This window comes from Eumetopias jubatus, unplaced genomic scaffold, assembly GCF_037043125.1.
Source record: "Eumetopias jubatus isolate StellerSeaLion01/CBP00866 unplaced genomic scaffold, mEumJub1_p1.0 scaffold_3, whole genome shotgun sequence".
NCBI lineage: Eukaryota > Metazoa > Chordata > Mammalia > Carnivora > Otariidae > Eumetopias > Eumetopias jubatus.
The window spans coordinates 13,625,616-13,645,848 of NW_028274809.1; the positions used below are offsets into that span (position 1 = coordinate 13,625,616).

The 20,233-nt window shown below is 39.8% G+C and overlaps 1 protein-coding gene across 1 annotated transcript in view; it reads right to left on the reverse strand.

The window, feature by feature from the left end:
• Positions 1–20,233, reverse strand: part of NYAP2 (neuronal tyrosine-phosphorylated phosphoinositide-3-kinase adaptor 2) — a 240,565-nt gene that overhangs the window by 21,572 nt on the left and 198,760 nt on the right. The window contains exon 5 of the mRNA XM_028105068.2: positions 16,083–16,186. Coding sequence (XP_027960869.2) covers positions 16,083–16,186 — 104 coding nt within the window. The remainder of the gene's footprint in view (positions 1–16,082; positions 16,187–20,233) is intronic.

Genomic DNA, 20,233 nt, shown 5'->3' on the forward strand with positions numbered 1-20,233 from the left:
ATCTTTTCTCTAAAAAGGAAAAATACAGATTCCTGGAAAGTAGTAATTAACAACTATCCCATAAGTGCATATACTATGTTTTATGCTTACGGGGGTAGATCATACATATTGTAAAAGAACAACCCACTGTTCTTGCCCAAAACCTCACTGTGGATTAAATATGGGCCATATCCTCATTTCATACTTGGCTTTAATCTTACTCTACAGTGTTTGTAGTTAAGGTGTATTCAGTCTATTTTAGTCTAAAATTAGCAAACAAAAAAGATGGGGTATCAGTGTGGACATAATGTCTTTTTGTTTTTGTTTTTGTTTTTGTTTTTCTTTATTCATTCATCTTTAAGCATTGCCCAGCGTGGAACTCGGTACTATCAAAAGATTTCTAGTCCAAGGAAGAGCTGTATAACTCTGACAGTCCTCTTCCCCCCTCTAGTGGTGAAGAGCAGTCAGAACCTCTGTGGTGGGTATTTGCGGCTCTGCAGGAAAGTGCACAAGGTTCAAATCCCAGATTTGCCATTGCTAGCTAGCTATGTGGACTTGAGATTTAACTTGACTTTTTGTTTTTCAGTTTCCTCATCAGACATAGAGTAATAATGACAATTTGCAGGATTGTTGTGATAGTCACAAAAGAAAATGTAAAGTCAAATCTATTTAGAAATTGATTGAACAAAAAACAGATTTTTAAAAAAATATAACACAAGATGCATAATATATTTAATTAATGGATTTGACCCTGTGGTGGACAGACTCCAAGACAGCCTCCTTGGTCCCTCCCTCCTGGTACACAGTATTTAGAATAGTGAAACGGCCTTTATCAAGTGATCCAGCATCATGTTCCCATTCACGAAACAAACTGACAACGTATGCCACATGTTTCTGTGAGAAGGCCTTCACAAGTAGTCTTCTGGCTCAAAATGTTTAACTCGAGTCTAGTCCCAAAGGAACAGTCAGACAGATCAAAACTAAGGGTCATTCGGAAAAACAAAACAAAACAAAACAAACAAAAAACCAACAACCCAGACTAAAAATTTCAGCATCTTGAAAAATCACTGAGGCTGAGAAATATTCATGATGGAAAGAGACTGAAAAAAGGACAATGAGAACTAAATGTAATCTATGATCCTATATTAGATCCTGGATTGGGGAAGGGCATAGTGTTCAGGCACTTGTAGAGACTTGAAAATGGGCTTTCTATGAGACCATAGTATTAAGTCATTATAGTTTATTTGACTGCTTTTCTGAGTGTGATTGTTTAGAAATATGCCCATATGCCCTTGGTCTTAGGAGAGACATATTTAAATATTTAGAGATGAAGTGCCACGATTAAAGTGTGTGTGTGTGTGTGTGTATCATTTACTAGGCTCAAGTTCCTTTGAACACAAGAAGTTTTATCAGCCGTTGAGCATCCAACAGAACACCTGGTGCTTATCAGATGGACAATGAGCCTTTGCTGAGTGAATGTATGAAAACAACTTGCAAACTCTAAAGTGTTAATGCTAATTACTCCAAAGCGTCGACGACAGTTATACTTGGTAGTTATTAGTAATGACGGTTACACATGTTAGTTATTAGTATCTGGTTGGTGTACAAGAGATGGTAAAAGCTAAACAGTGGGTGTGAGACACAGGCTGGAAAATTTTGTGTGAGATAGGTGATTTTAGAGCTTGGAGGCTTTAGAAGGAGGAGGGGAAGGTAAAATAGCCCCAAATTAATTATATCCACATTCTTTTTGCCCAGACCCTAAATGACTGTTGGCAGAGCTGTGGCAAGTAAGGTTATCAAGTCACTACCAGAAAATTTGCAGCCAGCAATATCCTCCAGTGAATCTTTTTTCCTAGGGTCCAGTCACGGCTGTTCCCCTGGGAGCAGCTAAGAGGGAGGGGAAGGAAGGGTGACGGACAGGAATTGGAGGGAGTTAAAAACACATGCTCTACTCCAGACCAGTCCCTTGGCCTCACGCCTCTAGGTCACTACTCTTCATCCTCATGATAAATATTGGAATGTAGCACTCCCTGGGGGACCTGTAAAATCCCTCCCGACTTTTAAAGGAAATAGGGAAGGACAAAATGCTGCCCCCTTCTGGCAGCTTTAGCAAATCTTGGCACACAATTTATTACACAGTTAACAGTTGATTTAATAGTCTCCCTCCCAGGGAGAAGACAGACAGTAGAGCGGGGAGGCAGACTTTCTTTTAAGTCAACATACTAGAGTATCAAATAGCTCTTTGTCACTGACAGCTCTCACAACGTTTTCAAAAAACCTTTTTAAATTCTTTGCCTTTGTATTTAAATTTGGCAGTAGGAGTAGCTTTAGAAATTCTGTGGGCATGTGTTCAATCACCCAAAAGAGTTCTCCTGTGTTTAGGGCACCTGCCCAGCAAATCTGAGGCAAAATAATAGGAAAAAAGAGAAGGAAAGACGGAAAGAAGTTCAGCCTCAATAACCTTATGCAAAATTTTGTGAAAAGAAAATTTAAATGAAGTAGAATATATATAGACTGTGATAGTGTGATTTATAATAAGGAATTTATACTTGGTCTTCATCTCCATTCCTGGCACACAGCTCCTAGAACCCTTGGAATTACCTGTGGGGAGAATTGGAAAGGTGTTTTTTGTTCTGGTAATGAGTTGACTTTTGGAAAGCCAGAAGGATGGGGGCTGGTTGCTGGTGGAGCCAATCACGTGATTAGAGGGGCAGAACTTTGAGTCCCACCCACCTCTGGGGAGGGGAGAGGCCTTGGAGAATGAGTTCAATCAGCAGTAGCCAGTGATTTAATCAATCAGTCCTACTTAATGAAGCCTCCGTGAAACCCAAAAGGAGGAAGTTCTGAGAAATTCCTTTCACAGGTTGGTGACCATGGGAAGATTCAGAGAGAAGGGGGTTCTCAGAGAGCATTGGAAGCAATGCGCTCCTTCCCCAGACCTTGCCCAATGCACCTAGCCATACTGATGCATATTGTTTTATAATAAACCAGTTATCTAGGAAGTAAAAGGTTTCTCTGGGTTCTGCGAGCCGCTCCAGCCAAGTCTCTGAACCCAAGGAGGGGGTCATAGGAACCTCTGATTTATAGCCGAGTGACAGCCTGGAGTTTCCATTATGGCACCTGAGATGGGGGCAGTCTTAGAGAACGGAGCCCTCCACCTGTGGGATCTGGTGCCATCTGCAGGCAGATAATGTCAGAATCGAGTTAGGTTGTAGAACCCCCAACCGGTGTTGGAGAATTGCTTGGTGATGTGGGGGGAAACCTTCCACACATCAGAACACGAAATGATGAACACACATTGTGGCAGGTGTCAGAAGTATAAATGTGATAGAAGTTTTGTGTTATTTTAAGAGAGAAAATTTCAGGGGTGCCAGGGTGTCTCGGTTGAGCATCCGCCTTCAGCTCAGATCATGATCTTGGGGTCCTGGGATCGAGTCCCACATGGGGCTCCCTGCTCGGTGGGGAGCCTACTTCTCCCTCTACCCCTCCCCCCCACTCGTGATCTCTCTCTCAAATAAATAAAATCTTTAAAAAAGGGAGAAGAAAATTTCATATTGAACTATTTGTGGGGAGAGGGCTTCTATTAGGGACCATAAAGGTCTTAATTTCCTCCAATCCTACTTTATGTTCTGTACTAAGTATGTACTTTCATCATTAAAGTTTATCTTTCTAAAGTGGTCCCTATGACATACTCTTTCTCTTTGTGTCAATCAAGTTGCTTTTTTTTATTTAAAAAATCAATTTTTAAGAATGAATTGAGTAGGTATTTCCCTTTTCGTGTGAACTGCAGGTATTGTGTAATCTCTCTCAGTGGCACCTGAATTTTAATTCTCTTCTCTAACATTTGTCTCTCATCTTCCACCAGCAGGTAAAAATAGTAAATAACGGAGGTGGGCATGTGTGATGACTATGTGTAGAGCCACCTATCAGGAGCCCAAATGCTTCTGCAAATTATTACAACAGCTTTACAATGAAATGCTTAGCTGTTTCCACCTTTAGCATTAATTAATTTATCCACTCAATATGTACTAAGACAACTAGAGATTTCTAAGATGAACATATACATCCCAGCCCTCAAAGACTCTATGATCTAATGTAAATAATTATAATCTGCATCTTTGGAATCAAAAAAGATACTCTTTGGAAAAATGAAAAAAAAAGGGGTTCTATGGTCAAATATATTCGATAAGCGTGACATGTTATAGCCTCCTCTTTGCAATTTCCAGTGCACGTCTGCAAATTTAAAAACTCTGATAGTAAAGGAATTTATCTAATCTGACCTTTCCCCAGATGGCTTTTCTGGGTAACAGAACAGAAAATAACACCCCTCAGACAACGCTCTCCTTTATGCAAAAGTAAGGCGCACTAAGTATGAAGTACAGGGGAGATATGGAAGAATGAAGATATTCTTGGGAGGGTGGCAGCAACCTCACAAAAGGGGAGAACACAATTGATTCCAGACTTAGCCTATTGATAAGTAATGGTTTCCAGGAGCCCAGGATTAGGGAGGGTGTTCCAAGAAGAAGTAAGTGTTAGGCAAATCTTGGAGGCATTCCTGGGGCATTTGAAAGTGAGAAAACCATGGAGGGTAGTGGATGGGCATGAGATGTACCAGATAGGGTGCTCGATAATGAAGCTTAACAGAAAGACCAGGGCCCGATCAGACACGCCTTGAAATCCATGAAAAAGCAGTTTATATTCCACCCTGTAAGCAATGGGCATACTTTACAGAATTCTGCATCCAGGAGTCAACAAACACATAGCACTCTCTTGGTGTAGAGGCTGGATATGGGGACAGGTGGGGAGAGTGGACCCGAGTTGGGGAAAAGCATGAACCTGTCATAAAACCTCATGATCTTTTTGCAAGACACCTTTGGATCTGAGAGAGGCCGTTACATAACGCATTCTTGCGATCTTCTGCTCTCCTGTCTCCGGCTTCTCTCGTTTCCTCCTAATGCACCATGCATCCCCAAGTGCCTTGCACTTCTTTGCTCAACCAGTGTTAAATGTTAAAAAAAAGCCCACATGTTAAATAATAAATGACTGAAAATAAGCATTTGCATTTAAACATTGTAGCTTAAAAATGTGATTTCATATTCATTATCTCATTTCATATGGAAGTAGAAATCAAAATACCTGGAAATTCCATGAGGCCTGGGGAAGCACTGTTAAGTGCTTCCCGTGTAAGACTTCTCCAAAGTTCCCTTGTTTCATTATTAAGGTGACTATCTGACGAGGGACAGCACAGACCCCGTCTCTCCCTAGGTTATATCCTGAATGATCAGAGACTGGCTCATTGGCTTCTCCTGAAAAGTTGATGGGGTGGGTATGATTACTCTTGACACCTTCTGGTCCTTCAGCTCACTGCCTCATTTCCTGGGATAGTACTAAGTCATGACTCCATCCCTGTCAAAACAGCTGACAACTAGGGACTATTAACTAGCTCTAAGGCAGCGTTTACTTTAGAAAAACTTTAGAAACAAAGCCTTTGAAGTGACAGTATGGTTGGTGTCCCCCCCGCCCAATGTAAAGTGTCTGTTCACAGGTTCCGCACGGAAGCCCAGAAGCTGGATAAATCTTGGTGAACACATTATTTTTCTTTTGTGTGCCACTGGTTAAATCTACTCCTGTGCTCTAGAAGCTGCATTTATGTGTGCATGTGTGTGAGGGGGTGTGTTTTCTTTTCAGCATGTAAAAAGAATAAGATGTGCTCAAGTGTTCATGTTCCTCCTCGTGCACGTGCACACGCGCACACACACGCAGCACATCCATGTCTGCACGGCAGGTTTCTCAGGACCCCCACCCACGGTCCTTAAGAGAAGGACACAATCAACGATCGACACCTAGCTTCCTTCCAGGAGCAAAATTCCCAGCCCCACCTCACCCTTGGAGATCCTACTCTTAGGTGGTACCCTGCTCAGCTGAAGTCTGAGTTCAATTTACCCTCTGCTGTGTTAGCTTTAAATCTAGAGGAGTTCAAAGGCAAGACCTGGAAAAAGCAAAGAATGATTAAATAAATCAATGAATGCCATTAATAGAAATGAAACAAAGGGAGTTTTATGAAGAGAGCAAATTCAGAAGGACAGCTATTTCTGGTAGAAAAGAAAACAAACACTAAGTAGATAGAACCGCCTGGGCTTACACCTCATGTCCTTATAGCTACCACTAGCTATGAGACCTTCAACAGGTAATACACTCTCTAGCCTCAGTTTTCCCATCAGTGAAATGGGGATAATGTTATCTACTGCACATGGAAGCTGTGAGAATAAAATTAGATAATATAACACCTTGAAGATTGTGTCAAGCACATAATAAGCCCTCAACAAATGCCATTTTGGAAATCTATTTTATTTGGGGAAGATGCTTTCAACCAGAAGGAGAATATTTATTGGCAACACAGAACAGAGAACAACAGTTTGTCCAGCAGGTGAACTAAGTGGAGAAAGTAGAGATTTCAGGGCCTCTTGAATAAGGCACTCGTAATGTGGGTGTATTTATTATTCTGAGTCAAATGTAGTATAACTCTGAGGCAACATTAATATAGCATGCACTTTTCTATCTGATCCACATGTAACTTAAGTTGGAGGTAATTTTACCCACTAGTTGGAGGTAATTTTACCCACTAGTTAGGGAGGCTTCTCTTTTCAGGAAAGAATCTTATACAATATGTTTCAAATATGTTCATGATAAAAAAAAAAAAGCAGTCAACAGGAATCCTTCCATTCAGCCAGTCAATCTCCCTTTGCCAGTTTTCTTTTCAAAATGCAACACAGGAAATAAATGACCTCCTTTCCTTGAGGCTCAGGTTGGATTTAGGGAATTACAATGCACAGAAGATGTCATAAGTCTTAAGGAAAATAGTTGCGTCTCATCATAAATAATGCATAACATTCAGAAATCACTGGCTGTGGTTCATTATTCCCTCCCACCCCCCAAAAGTACAAGAAGGCATATTTAAAAGTTAAACAACCTAAAATTGCAAGACTAAAGTCATGAAAATTATCCAAAACAAGTATAATAAAAGACATTTGTTCTGGGTTTCTATAAGTATTATGGTTATTATTGTAAATAGCATATTTTCTCTGTCATAAACCAGTTTTGATTACATATATATTATATATATATACATACATATATGAGTGTGTATATATGTATATATAAAGCGCACTTTGGATGCTAGGTGGCGCTAGGCTTCCACCGAATGTTATGCCACTTTCCCCATGCTGGATGGTCCAGCTCTTTCAGTAGTTACAGCCTATGATGGGGAACGTTTCTGTGGACTTCTGCTAACAAATGACAGCAAAACACAACTGTAGCACTTAGCTCTCAAATGGAGTGAGCATTCTGGAAAGCTTTAATGGTCCTTCAGTGGCTATCTGTATACAACTCCAACAAACTCCACAGCGATACATTGGAAATTTGTTCTCTAGACTGAGCCAAAGCATCACTTTCAAGTATATGGACATTTGGAGTAAGTCTAGCAGTTAAATATTTTCAAATGCCTCCCCTCACGGAGTCTCTATTATCTAATTGTTTAATAAAAATCGACACGGAATTGGAAACTTGAAAGATCAGTTTGAAAACACATAGAATAAACTGATGGGACATACACGGATTTAAAATCTTCAGCTTTCCTTTCCCGAATACATCCATATTATCGCTAGTCTCAGAAACTAGAACACTCTTGGCATCTGAAGAATAAATGAGGCTACAAAGACTAAAAAATATAGAGAGATTGTCCATCGTCTCTGACTTTGCTTAAGAAATACAAAGCGGAGCCACCTGACACCTATGTATTGCAGTGAGGCTGGGCACATGTTCACTCCGCAAGCCAGAACATGGTTAAAATTCAGGCCTCCTGTGTACATAGCAATTTATAATGCGATATCCTGAATGCTTTTTTCATTAAAAGGAAAAATAAGAATTAAAATACAGAACAGTCAGATCAATATGATGGGACAAATTATTATAATGGGCACGCTTGTGGATAAATGCATGTGCATCTAGGAGAACAAGGCATTTAAAACTGTGGTCTGGGTGACTGGGTGGTTCAGTTGGTTAAGCATCTGCCTTCAGCTCAGGTCATGATCTCAGGGATCCAGCCCCGCATCGGGCTCCTTGCTCAGCGAGGAGTCTGCTTCTCCCTCGGCCTCTGCCACCCCCTTGTCTCTCATGAATAAATAAAATCTTTAAAACAAAACAAAACAAAACATATTGTGGTCTGTGGGAGCTTTAAGTGTTGAAGTTGGCAACAAACTTATCCTGCATCTCTGCATCTTTGCAGTGACCCCAGCAGGTAACGGCTTCCCCTGCAGCCTAAACATTTTCCTTGGGGTTCATTCATACTTTCACTCAGACAGGAGAGTAAAGTAGTACTAAGGGGCAGGTGGCCTTTCTGAAACGATAGCCTCAGTTGGTTTCTACTCACTTGACTTCCAAGCCACACATGAGACCTATAAGGTAAGAAGAAATGCCAGATACAGACTCCTATTATATGGTAAATAATCGAGTACCTAATTTCCTATTTGGGAAAGGAATAATGAATACAATCGTATCAAGTGTACCGAGGAGAGGGCAGGAGAAACCAATCCATCTCAGATGCTGGCAATAAGGGGATGCACAGTCTAGAAAATTTAGAATCAGTAATAAAAGCGACTAAAAGTCTGTCTGCTTTCTGGTATCACCGTGCACCAGTGGTTCTAAACAAGGTCAGTGATACAGGGTGGATGGGACCATTCCCTCCGTGCCCATCCCCTTCAGAACACCACTGATTAGAACAACTCTCCGACTTAGAATTTCCTAGCAAGCAAGGGAGTGAATTTTTGGAAGAAGGAAAAACTATAAGGGAAAAGAGAAAGAATGAATATTTTTCCAGCAGTTTCTGTCTGTCCATCCAAGACTTTCCCTACATGTTATCTCAGTAATCCTCAGTGAAAACCACCACCATCCAGGGTGGATAACACTGTGCCCATTTTACAGGCAAGAAAACAGATGCTGAAGAGTTGAACAATGTATTCAAGGTCACACAGTTACTAAATGGTGGATTCAGGACTCTAAAAGAAGTCCTTCATCCTCTAAGTAGCTGAGTAACTAAGATCACAGACTGACATTTACTGGGTTCACAACTTGGACAAGGTACTTGAATACCTGAGGTGGTAATGTGGGATGATAAGAGTGCCCACAGGCTAGAACTGTAGAGCACACAGCTGCCATGATGTAGAGAAGCTCTTGGCACAGTCCTGGACTATAATAATCACGGCAGAGATGACAATAAATGGCACGTGGTTTTTATGTTGCAAACCTCATCTAAGAAATCCAAACAACGGTTGGCCTTTTTCATGGGTTAAAGAATGCTGGAGTATCTCCATAAGCCACTTCACACTTTTACCTGCAGGTCTGGTGGGTTAGGTAATCGACTCTGATGCTGAGGAGAAGGATGCACGCACAAATCAGGGACTACGGCTGAGGCAGAGGGTGGACACTCTCACAGCCCGTGTGCCCCCATCCCCACCCCTTTGTGTCAACTGGTTCATAACTTTTTAGAGAACATCCTCTTGTTTGTTATACTCTGCTTCCTGCTCTAAGGGAATAAATGGCAAATTATTCTGGGGGATTGGCATAAGAGCACAGGGATAGGTTTATTTAGGTTCATTCTACTCGATAATGGTATTATTGAGAGACAGGTCATGAGACTACTGGTCTTTAAAAGGTGACTCCCAAATATTCTGCCCCTTGAAATATACAAAAGTTAACACAGGATGCCTAAATAATATGTCAAATTTCTTAGCTATACTGTAGTGTGTTGTAAAAAGCAATCTGCTTCTCTGCTCCTTGAATTCTTTGTATAGAAGTAGAAATCAAGTAATGCCAATATTACATTACACATATCACTGGATTTGCCTATTATTTAAACACAAGCACAAAATTTTGCTTTTTCTTCAAATATGAAATTAATTATAGAGAGTGTCAATGGGTACTCAAGGCTAATATTTATATAAAGCAATCAGACAGGATTATTGAGAGCACACATAAGATAATGCTTTTTTGTTTTTGTTTTTTGGCACTTGCATTATTTTAATGTACTTTTGCCATAATACATGGCAATAGATCAATATAAACACTGACATTCTTACTTATAATATTAATTTATTCCACATTTCACAGGGCTAGCTCCAATCTCTTCAGTAAACATCATTATAACAATTATAATTTCCTTGTAACATAATCTTTGTTAACATAACACTTTATTTTACAATCTGAAGTTAGTACAGAGCAACCCTCCTCCAGGGTGATGATGTTGCATTGTAAACATAGCAGGGGTTTCCAAGTACCCTGTTGGGTTTTACATATTTGGAAATATATGTCAAGTTAACTTGTATGCAGAATGAAGAAAACAATAGGAGTCATTTTTAAATCTATTGTATGGCCTGAAGGAAGCTCTGTGGTGGGCAGCTATGTGTTAATGAAGCGAGTTCAGCATTGGCTGCTTGGCTGGGTGTTCTGTTTCTGCTTTTCCTCCATTTCCATCCTGCACTGTAATCATGAACATATAATCCAATCAGCTGTGTCAAATACAAATACGACGCAGAACACTCTCTTGGGTCAGGTCTCATAGGAGGAACTGGAATATTCACAGGGTCTTAACAACAAGAACACAAGTTTGTTCAACACTTGAGCAAGGGACGGTAGAGAAGGAGCCCTTCGTCATGTTAGGTTGGGATGACACGCGCGTTCCCACCACCTTTCCTGTTCCCTCCCTTTCTAACACTGTTCTCTCCCATCCACCACAAAACTTCAGCTCTTAGACAGAAAGTACTTGAAAATGTATATGCAACTGATCATATGAAATCTCTTAATACACACATTCTAGGTCTACAAGACTTACGACTAGAATAAAGTATGAACAGTCTTGGCAAAACAAGTTCTATCCATGCTAATGGTAGCATGGAAATTCTAAAGAGAAAACACTTTTGAAACTTCTCAATTCATAAGGTTTGTTTTACTTTTTCTACTTGATCCTATGCATGGAAGGTGAGGTTAAATAAGAATATACCCTTTAAGGTTATATTTCTCAGAGATGTAGGTAGGCATGGAGTGGATGAAAACAGAATTTCTTTCTATGTCCTTGTTTGAGCATTTATGTTAGTATACTCACTCTCCCTTTGTCTATCACCTTCCTGATGCTTTCTAGGCTCCTACAACTTTTATGTGCAAATGTTCTGACTATCTGGAAAACTAAATGAAAGCCCAGAACTCACACAGATCCTGAGAAAGAGCAGTGGTCTTCTTAAAACTTTAAGACAAAGCATTCCTGAGGCTATGGGACGAATCAATGCATCCCACTGTATTGGAGTTAGGAAACTGAGAAAAAGGACAAAATTAGATTGTGTGAGAAAAACATTTTTTCAAGGATCTATAGAGAGGGACATTTATCAAGAGAGAAATTTTGTCAGTCAGCTAAAGATCTCTGAGTCTCACACAGTGTGCTGGCCGTTAGAGGTATGCCTCAGAATCGGGCACAGCCCTTGTCACAGAACCACATATACTGATCCCTAATCCCTAACTTTGAATGATTTACCTTCCTTTTTTCCAGGTATTTAAAAAACAACTTTTGACATCCAGGTACAGCCAGAAAACATGCTGGACGTGTGTTAAGCTTTGGACACCCGGACATGTTATTCCATCATCTAGAGAAGCTGGCTGGATGCCCGCATGCAGACATAGCTATGGCAGCCATGGGAAAAGACAACATGTTCTACTCTGCAGCCAGCCCGGGGTTGGCTCTCATTATGGCCCAGCAGGGTCATCAAACTGAAGGGGGACGTTAGGAGCTTGGAAAGAGGCCAGAGGGCTGGCACTGAAAGGAATAAGCATTTGTGAAATCATCCTGAAGGGGCAAGTTGAAAGGAGCTGGGTGTGCTGGCCTGGCCAGCAGCTGGGGTGAGGCCTGTCCTAGGTAATGAAGAGGCATCTGTCCTGGCACGGAGGGCCTAGAAAATAAGAGATAATGGCTGTGGAGGCAACTGTGAGATTTCTAAAGAGATTTAGGTCTGTCAGCCTTCACAATGTGTGGCCAAAGGAAATTACAGATAGCCTTTTCCTAACCCTTCCTCAAGATCAAAGATAATCAGAGATGATCCAGTTTCAAAGGACAAACTAGCCTCAGGGAGAAGGTGAGGTTTCATTTCAACGCTTAGGTCACTGTTACTGTGATGCGATTCTGTGATGTGATGTGATCATTGCGTTGTGATTCCCTGATTCCACATGGGTGTCTGTTATTTAACAAATGTAAAGTGTGTACATTCATGAGTGAGTGTGAGCAAGTATGCACGTGTATGTGTGAGTATGTGAGAGCTTGTGTGTGTGAAGGAGCCTAAGTGTATGGAAATGGGAGTGTTGAAGTGCGCGTGTGCCTATAGTGGAGGGTGTGGTGCTCATCTTCCTTCCCTGAAAAACAAATACAAACACTCTTTGGGAACATTTTTCCAAGGAAAGTCGGAACTTCTGTGTGGAGACACACCCTAGCTGCTCCATTCCTGAGAGAAAGCATGGCTTTCCCCAGGCCACGAGCATTAGCTGCTGTCCTATCGCCTGCTACAGCAAGACTACGGATGGTATCATCACCAATGGAATGGACGTCACATTCCAAGAGGTAGTCTTGTTCCCAGCCAGATACAGAGGAACACCATGAACATCATTTTCTACTGTCTATAAAAGTGGTCACACCCTTTCTTCTGAACACATGGCTTTCTACTTGACTACAGAAGAAAAAAAGAGAAAGTTACATGCGCTCCAAGTTCAATATGACTTCTATGCCATTTTACTTTTAGAACTAAGGAAAAGAAAATAGCGTTTTCAAAGCAGGAACAGAAATTTGGTTTAATTTCTAAAGATCCGCTTTAAGACAAATGCCAAAATATGTGGCCACATTGCAATAAAATTCCAAGGAAATGTCTTGCCCCATGTCTAATCTACTTATTCTGGAGTGAATTAGAAAGAAAAAAATTGTTTCATCTCTCCAAATTTCAAAGAATATTATACTTTAAATGCTTTACAACTCACTTCTTTCCTGAGCATTACATTTTCTCTTATATATTTTGAACTTCCAGTCAGATAAGATTACACATTTCTACAAATCCTGTGTCTGCTGTAGTTATCTGAGGCCCAAAGATTGCAAAACCAAGCAAATGTTATCTTGACCTTTTTTAATACAGAAATGCTCATGGTGGACAGTCACTGTTGGTTCTAGGCTCCTCTGTGGCTCAGTCAGTAATGACTGTCTCTAGACTCTTCAGAGGTGGGCAATCATTATTGGCCAAGGCTGGGGGTGGGGGCACTTGTGGACACCTCTATACTTCTCTGCTGGAGCAATGTCAGACACTTCCATATGCCCCTCTTGCAACACTACTTAGAAAGCTCCTACCGGGACATGTAAGGGGGGAGTCAAAAACTTGTACTGAGGAAACAGAAAAGCGGTAAGATATGAATAAACAATCAGAAGAAAACACAATTCCTTCTCTTTGAATGGTAATGCCCCTTAATGTGGCTGAAAATGGCACAGACATCCTAAAGCCAAGTTCCTCAGCTGATAAACACCGTTGGAATTATTTTAGGGATTTGTGATTGCTTTTGTTTGTTTTAAAGAAACGTGGTTTTTCCATGGTTTCCTAGTAAGAAATAGATTCATCTCCTATTAAGCATTCTGTGTTTAAACAATTGCTGGGAATCCTTGTATCAAAAACTCCTTAAGAAGTGATGAGGGTGATTTTTTGATAATGTTAGGCGATATCAAGTCAGTTTATGAATATTCACTCTTAGAGTCAACAGGTCGACACTACCTTGGATTACCTAACAAAGGGCAGTGTCATCCTGGTTGTTATTTAGAGACATATCTCAGTCAAGAGCCTGTGAATTAGGTGAGAAGAGGATCTTCAATAAGTAGCCACTGACTTTAGTTCAAAGTTAGGTCATAGCGGTATAAAGCAAGGGTCTTCTGAGCCATGCTTACCTCTTTAGTTCCAGAATATAGGGATAGGCGAATACTGCAACTGGTCACAAGCCACAGAGGAGAGCCTCAAAGGTTCACCTTCTAATTCAGAGCCTGACAGGTCATCTACCCTATGGATGTGTGCCAGGATTTTTGTGGTTTGTAGGGAAACTAACAGTGTGCAAGCAACATAAGGGGTTTTCTCATGTTACTATATTTCAAGAATAAAGAGTATCTCATCAGGTGAGCAAAGAGTTGATAATGCAAAGGCACAAACATTGTGTCTTGTTTTTATTCCAGAAGTTTACCCCAAGAACCTGCTTTCATTGAGAGTTAAAGGAGCTTAGGATGAAACAGCTATAAAGATAATTAGGAAAAATGGAAAACAAGACAAAGAATAGAAAACCACTCTGTGATACTGAGGGTAAGGTAATAGCAAGATACATGTCTTTGGAAATTCGATTATGTGAATGCAATCTTCTGACAGTCAGCTAAATTTCTTTCCTTTCTGTATCCAACATTTTAAATTTTAAATATTGGTAAATGTAATATTTTTGAAATAGCTTTATATCATCTAAAGTGGCAGTTTATCTTAGTGAGGTTAATTGTGTTATTTATTAATCCATTGTCTTATCGTTTCTACTTCTGTTTTGCCCAAAAAATGTTTGAGCTGGATACACTGAGTTATGGAAGCATTTAACGTTTTAAATTAAGACACAAAGAATTCTAAATGACACTTGAGATATCCTTGAGAGAAGCCTCTCATCTCTCGTGTTTATAGATATCTCATATATTCATAAATCAAATCCTGCGTATATTTAAGCCAGACCAAAATATTAAAAAGCACCATGTCTCCCATTAGAAAAAAATGCAATTATTCTGTTTAGTTATGTTTTTAAAATAGCCTGACATTTTAAATAATTGATGAATATGTAATTCGCTAATCCGTAACGGACAGTTCCCATGGAGGTACCATCGCTAGTTTTATAATTTACTCTTTCAGAAGAGTTTTATGAATGCAAAGATTAAAGCCAGGAAGCGGAGAGAAATCACTCCAGGATGACATTATCCTATTTAACACCCACAATACTTAACAGTAACAACAATTAAGCTTCACAAATTAAGTCGATGTACTGAATTTCTATTGGGTGAGAAATAGAGAGACATTTATGTGTCATGATTCCTCCCCATACTAAATTCCCCATAGACAGCCATGTACCCAAATGAACATCAGAGCAACATCCTGTTCCTGTAAAGGATTAAATGATATTTTAGTTTATGCCTTTATTTCTTGTCTCTTTTCTCCAAGTGATAATAGAAGTCTTATTAACCATGCACGAACACTTACATTCTCTTTCTGAGAACATTTCTGATGTTGTTGGGATAAGAGAGGAAAGCCATTTATTTAAAGATTGCCTTATTAATCTACAGTTTTTGGTAAATATCTAGATTATCTGGTTGGTCAATTTGTCTTTATGGCCTAAGAAAGAAGACTAGCTGCCATGTGCAATCCAGATGAATTGGTATAGGAATATTTATAAGGACATCGATATTCACAGTGTCTTACAATCATGCTCCAAGCTAAATAGAAATAAAAGCAAAATGGCCACAAATATTACAGTATAATAGGATAAGAGGTAAAAGGTATGTACAAATTCATTGACAACATCTGTGCAAGTGTTGTAGACAAAACATTTAAAAAGAAATCTACATAAAACAAAGTAGGTAAATTTATCAAATGTTGATAAATTTTCAGAGACAGTATAAAAGTACACAAGACATGGAAGAGAGAAAGAATTGTTAAAAAAATAACCGCTAAGCCAATACAGAGAGTACAAGTTTACTACATTAATATTACAGAATGATGGGAACCAGAGACAAAAAAACGATTTGGTAACAAACAGCAAAAAAAGTTTCACCAGTCACAGAGAAGAAAGACTTTCCTTTTCGGATGAGAACACAGACTGCCATGACTCACCCCCTCCACCCATACACACAGAGAGAAATAAAAGCCAATGCAAAAGTTGTCTACAGCAACACATGACAGACAGAGGTGGAAGCGTTTGGCATGTTGCATCACAGGAAGTCAATCACGATTGGCTAACGATGATGGTACCTGGCTCTGTTGCAGGTCACCGGCTGGCCTGAGAGGAGTAACTGACGGAGGGGGTACACCTGATGTGGAGGCAGACCGGCCTAATTTGCAGCTTACTTTCGGTTCTGTGAACAGGGGAAAAAGGCAGAATATTAGCTAACCAACGTCCGCCAGTGATGAACAGCATTCAGACTCCCGTTTTGTTTCACTGCATGTTCTTTCAACCTCTCAAATACTTGTGAGGCTTACTAGTAATTGACAGGTGATGGAACGATCTCATAACCATGGACTCTAAAATAAGCTTGACTTGCAGTCAGCTCCTAGAAATAAAGAACAAATCACAGAAGCATGGCCTTTGTTCCCTTGGACATTTTATCTCATTTAGGGTTAGTTTCTACAGTGCCATTCAGGGAAAAAGCAAGTGACATGACCACTTTGGGTACTTTCTTTTCAGCTTTGGTCCATAGGTCTAGTCCTGAAATGTCTTCTCTACCTTCTCCAAAACTTCCCCTCCCTCCTTTCCTCCCTCCCTCCCTCCCTCCCTTTCTCCTATTTTTTTTCTAATTTTGAAATCTATATCACTGTGCTTGTCCTGAATACTTTTATCATGTATCAAGCCCTCCACTTTGTTCAAAATTTCAGAGCATTTCTCTGATTTCATCTCTATTCGCTTTCAATTTTATAACCGCTTTCTAAGACTCTTGCCATTTTTGATAATAATAGTATTTTTCCAAATTATAAAGGCATTCCCCTAACTCTTCTATTTCAGAAACCCAAATGAGCTGTCCAGGGCATGGGCAGGATACTCTGGAGATAAGAATTTGGGGATGGAAAGAGTTCCCTTCATCCAACAAGGTATAGTAAGGATGTTAATTTTCATACATATTTGAAGATATTTGATAAGAAAGAGGGGGAAAAGTCATACAATAAAAAATTGGCACCTGTGCTTTTGTCACAAATTTTAATTTTAACTGTTACTTTTTGAATATCGGGTATATTCCAGCTTCTATCTGGGCTACTTTTAAATTATTTTTAATTCTAAGGTTACTCTATAGAGTTACAGAGTTAGATATAAAGGTCACCTCTGTGTGTGTGTGTGTGTGAGAGAGAGAGAGAGAGAGAGAGAGAGAGAGAGACCTCCCTACTGATCCCCATAATCTCTCTGCTCAAAACTAACTTGGACATGGGGCGCCTGGGTGGCTCAGTTGGTTAAGCATCTGAGTTCGGCTCAGGACATGATCTCAGGGTCCTGGGATTGAGCCCCGCATCAGGCTTCCTGCTCCACAAAGAGCCTGCTTCTCCCTCTGTCCCTCCCCCAACTCATGTTCTCTCTCTCTCTCTAATAAAGAAATAAATAAAATTTTAAAAAGACTAACTTGAACACAATGGGCTGAGCTTCCTAGGTTACTCTGAAGTAAGTAGTACTTGTTCAGAATTTTCCAATCACTCCATATTTCGTATGATAAAAACTTCAAACTCACTTGACTAATTTTCAGAGGACTTCTGTGATCTGGCTTCATCTGTTCAGATACACTCTGTTTCCACTGTTCTGCTCTCCAAAAAAACATGCAACTGTCTCCTTTCTCAGTTTCTGCATTCAGTCCTGCTTCTGTCGTTCACCTCGGGGTATGCCCTTGTGTGGACTTTCATCAGACTAAGTCTCACCCATTTCAGAAGACACGCGAGTCCCTCCTATTGTCAAGCGTCCCAACTCTCTTCCGAGACCACCTTACCACTTACACGGTGCTTGCTGTGACTTTGAGCGTTTATGTTGGCGGGGACCACATAGTAAGTGTACAATTATTATGTACTTTTCTTCTGCTGAAGACACTCAATTTCACCTAGAAAAGGTCAATGCAACTCCTGAAATTAAATGGAGGCAATGAAAGTAACGTAGAATATATTTTAAGGCCTGGGTTCAAAGCCTAGCTCTCCTACTTATGAAGGCAGTGATTCTCATTCAAAGGTCTGTGACCTTCTAGGGTCCATTTCAGAGGAGGCATGAGGTTTGGAAACTCTCCTTTTCCTTAGTTTTATGCAGATGATGTTAGTATCTACTCACCCACTCTTTTTATTATTTATTTATTTATTTATTTATTTATTTATTTGGTAGGCTCCACGCCCAGTGTGGGGCTTGAACTCATGACCCAGAGATCAAGAATCACATGCTCCACCGACTGAGCCAGCCAGGCATCCCTACTCACCCACTCTTGAAAGGTGTTTAAATATATCAGTATCATACAACGTCATAAACTATCACTGTAACTTAGAAATTAAGCTCATTTCCTCAGGAAGCATAAATCCTTGCATACCTTAGCAAATCATCTTTTCTTATATAAAATAACAGGTAAAGCATCCATCAGAATCCTGGTTTGACATGTTCTTATGAGGCCAATGTTTCCATATATCCTTTTACTGTGGTAACACATTTAGTCACATGGAGTCAGAAAATTCAGTATTTTTTTCTTAGGAAAGGATGGAGCAAATATTTCTTTACTTAAGGTCCTTTTCAAGTTTATGTTAAAGAGATTATCTGATGAGTGACACAACTGAAGGCCTTTTACATTATCCGATGTACCTAGGGATTAATTTCTCCTGCTAGGTTTCCAGTCAAATTTTGACTTAACCAGCCTCTTTCAAACATAGACACTTATATCTCTAATGAACAGACTGAGATGTACCCAAATCCACACAAACTCCCCATTTCATCATGACCTGGAAAAGCCTTGCCTTACCCCCATTGGACATCAATCTAGAGCATGTCCCAGCTCATCAAGCCCCCTTGGGTACAGCAATATAAGCCATTAAATCACAGCAGTTTAAGCTACTAGGCAACTACCCTGTGGGCTAGCTCTAAAGTTGAGGTGATCCCAACATGGCCCCTATGGGTTATAATTCTACCTACAGCAGCAGACTAACACTATGACCATAAGTTCATTATAGACACATGCTTACACAGGCAACACACACACACACACACACACACACACACACACACACACACACACACACACTGCATAACATTGCTGCTTAACGGTGTCATGTTTTTAAACAATTTTTTATTTTAATTTTTAAAATTGTGAGGTTTGGGTTGATCCCTCTCTCACTCATTTTGCCTCTTCTTTCAGTTTTACATGGTCCTTAAATGCATTTCAAGTTTATTATGGTATTTATGTGACCAAGTTGGTGAAACAAGTCTTTATGATGTTGCATCTGCCAAGGTTCCTTTGACCAAAAGAATTGTCTAAAGAAGTCCCAAAAATCCTAGAAAAGATTCTGATTATAACCAAGTCTCACAGAGATTCTTTCGGGCTATGACATAGATGTTAAATTGTCCAGCTCACTTAACCTTGGAAATACACTGTGCTTTGAGCCTTAAATAGGGAAGCTTAGGAGCCAAGACACTAAAACCAATAAGTTCTCATCCTGAATTTTGCTAATATAAAAATTGCCAAGGCTTTTTTTTGGGGGGAGGGTGGGTCAAAAACAATGGACATGTGCCTCAAAAGAGACCTAAGGTAGAACTCTCTTCCCCCAGGAAAACTCATTCCATTCCATTAAGGGATTAATGATGCACTAAAAGGCACCTGTTATTCCTACTTCCAAAACCTTTTGCTTTGTAAACTCTATCAATCATCATCCTAGAAGTAACAGTTGATGTTGTTTATGAAATTTCCATGAAGATCAAGTGTAAAGAGAATAAGAAGGAATAAGAAAAATGTGGTAGGTTAAGAAAGAAAATCAGAAGGGAAAAGGAAGACAGAAAAAGAAATGGGGGAGGCAGGAAGGGAGGGAGTGAGGAAAGAGAGAAAGGGAAAGACAACAAGAGAAAGAAGAGAAAAGAAAAGAAACACTAATTTTAATTTTTTGGAATAAACCATTATCAAGATATTGTCATGGGATGTTTCCAGAGTAGTAACTCAGGATCATCTTAAAGTTTTTATTAAATAAATACCCAGTGGACTGTGTGACTTAATATTTCTTTCTTTTTATTCTTAGTGGATACAACTTATCACTGTTTTGTTTTGGTTTGTTTTAAAGATAGTCATCTCTCAATCATTTCTCATCTTCTCTTTAAGGTGAATTGGATTTCCCTTCAAAATCATGTCCTTGGTATTGTTACAGGATCATCTCCAAGGCATCCACTGTTATTATTGTGAGTATCAGAGTTC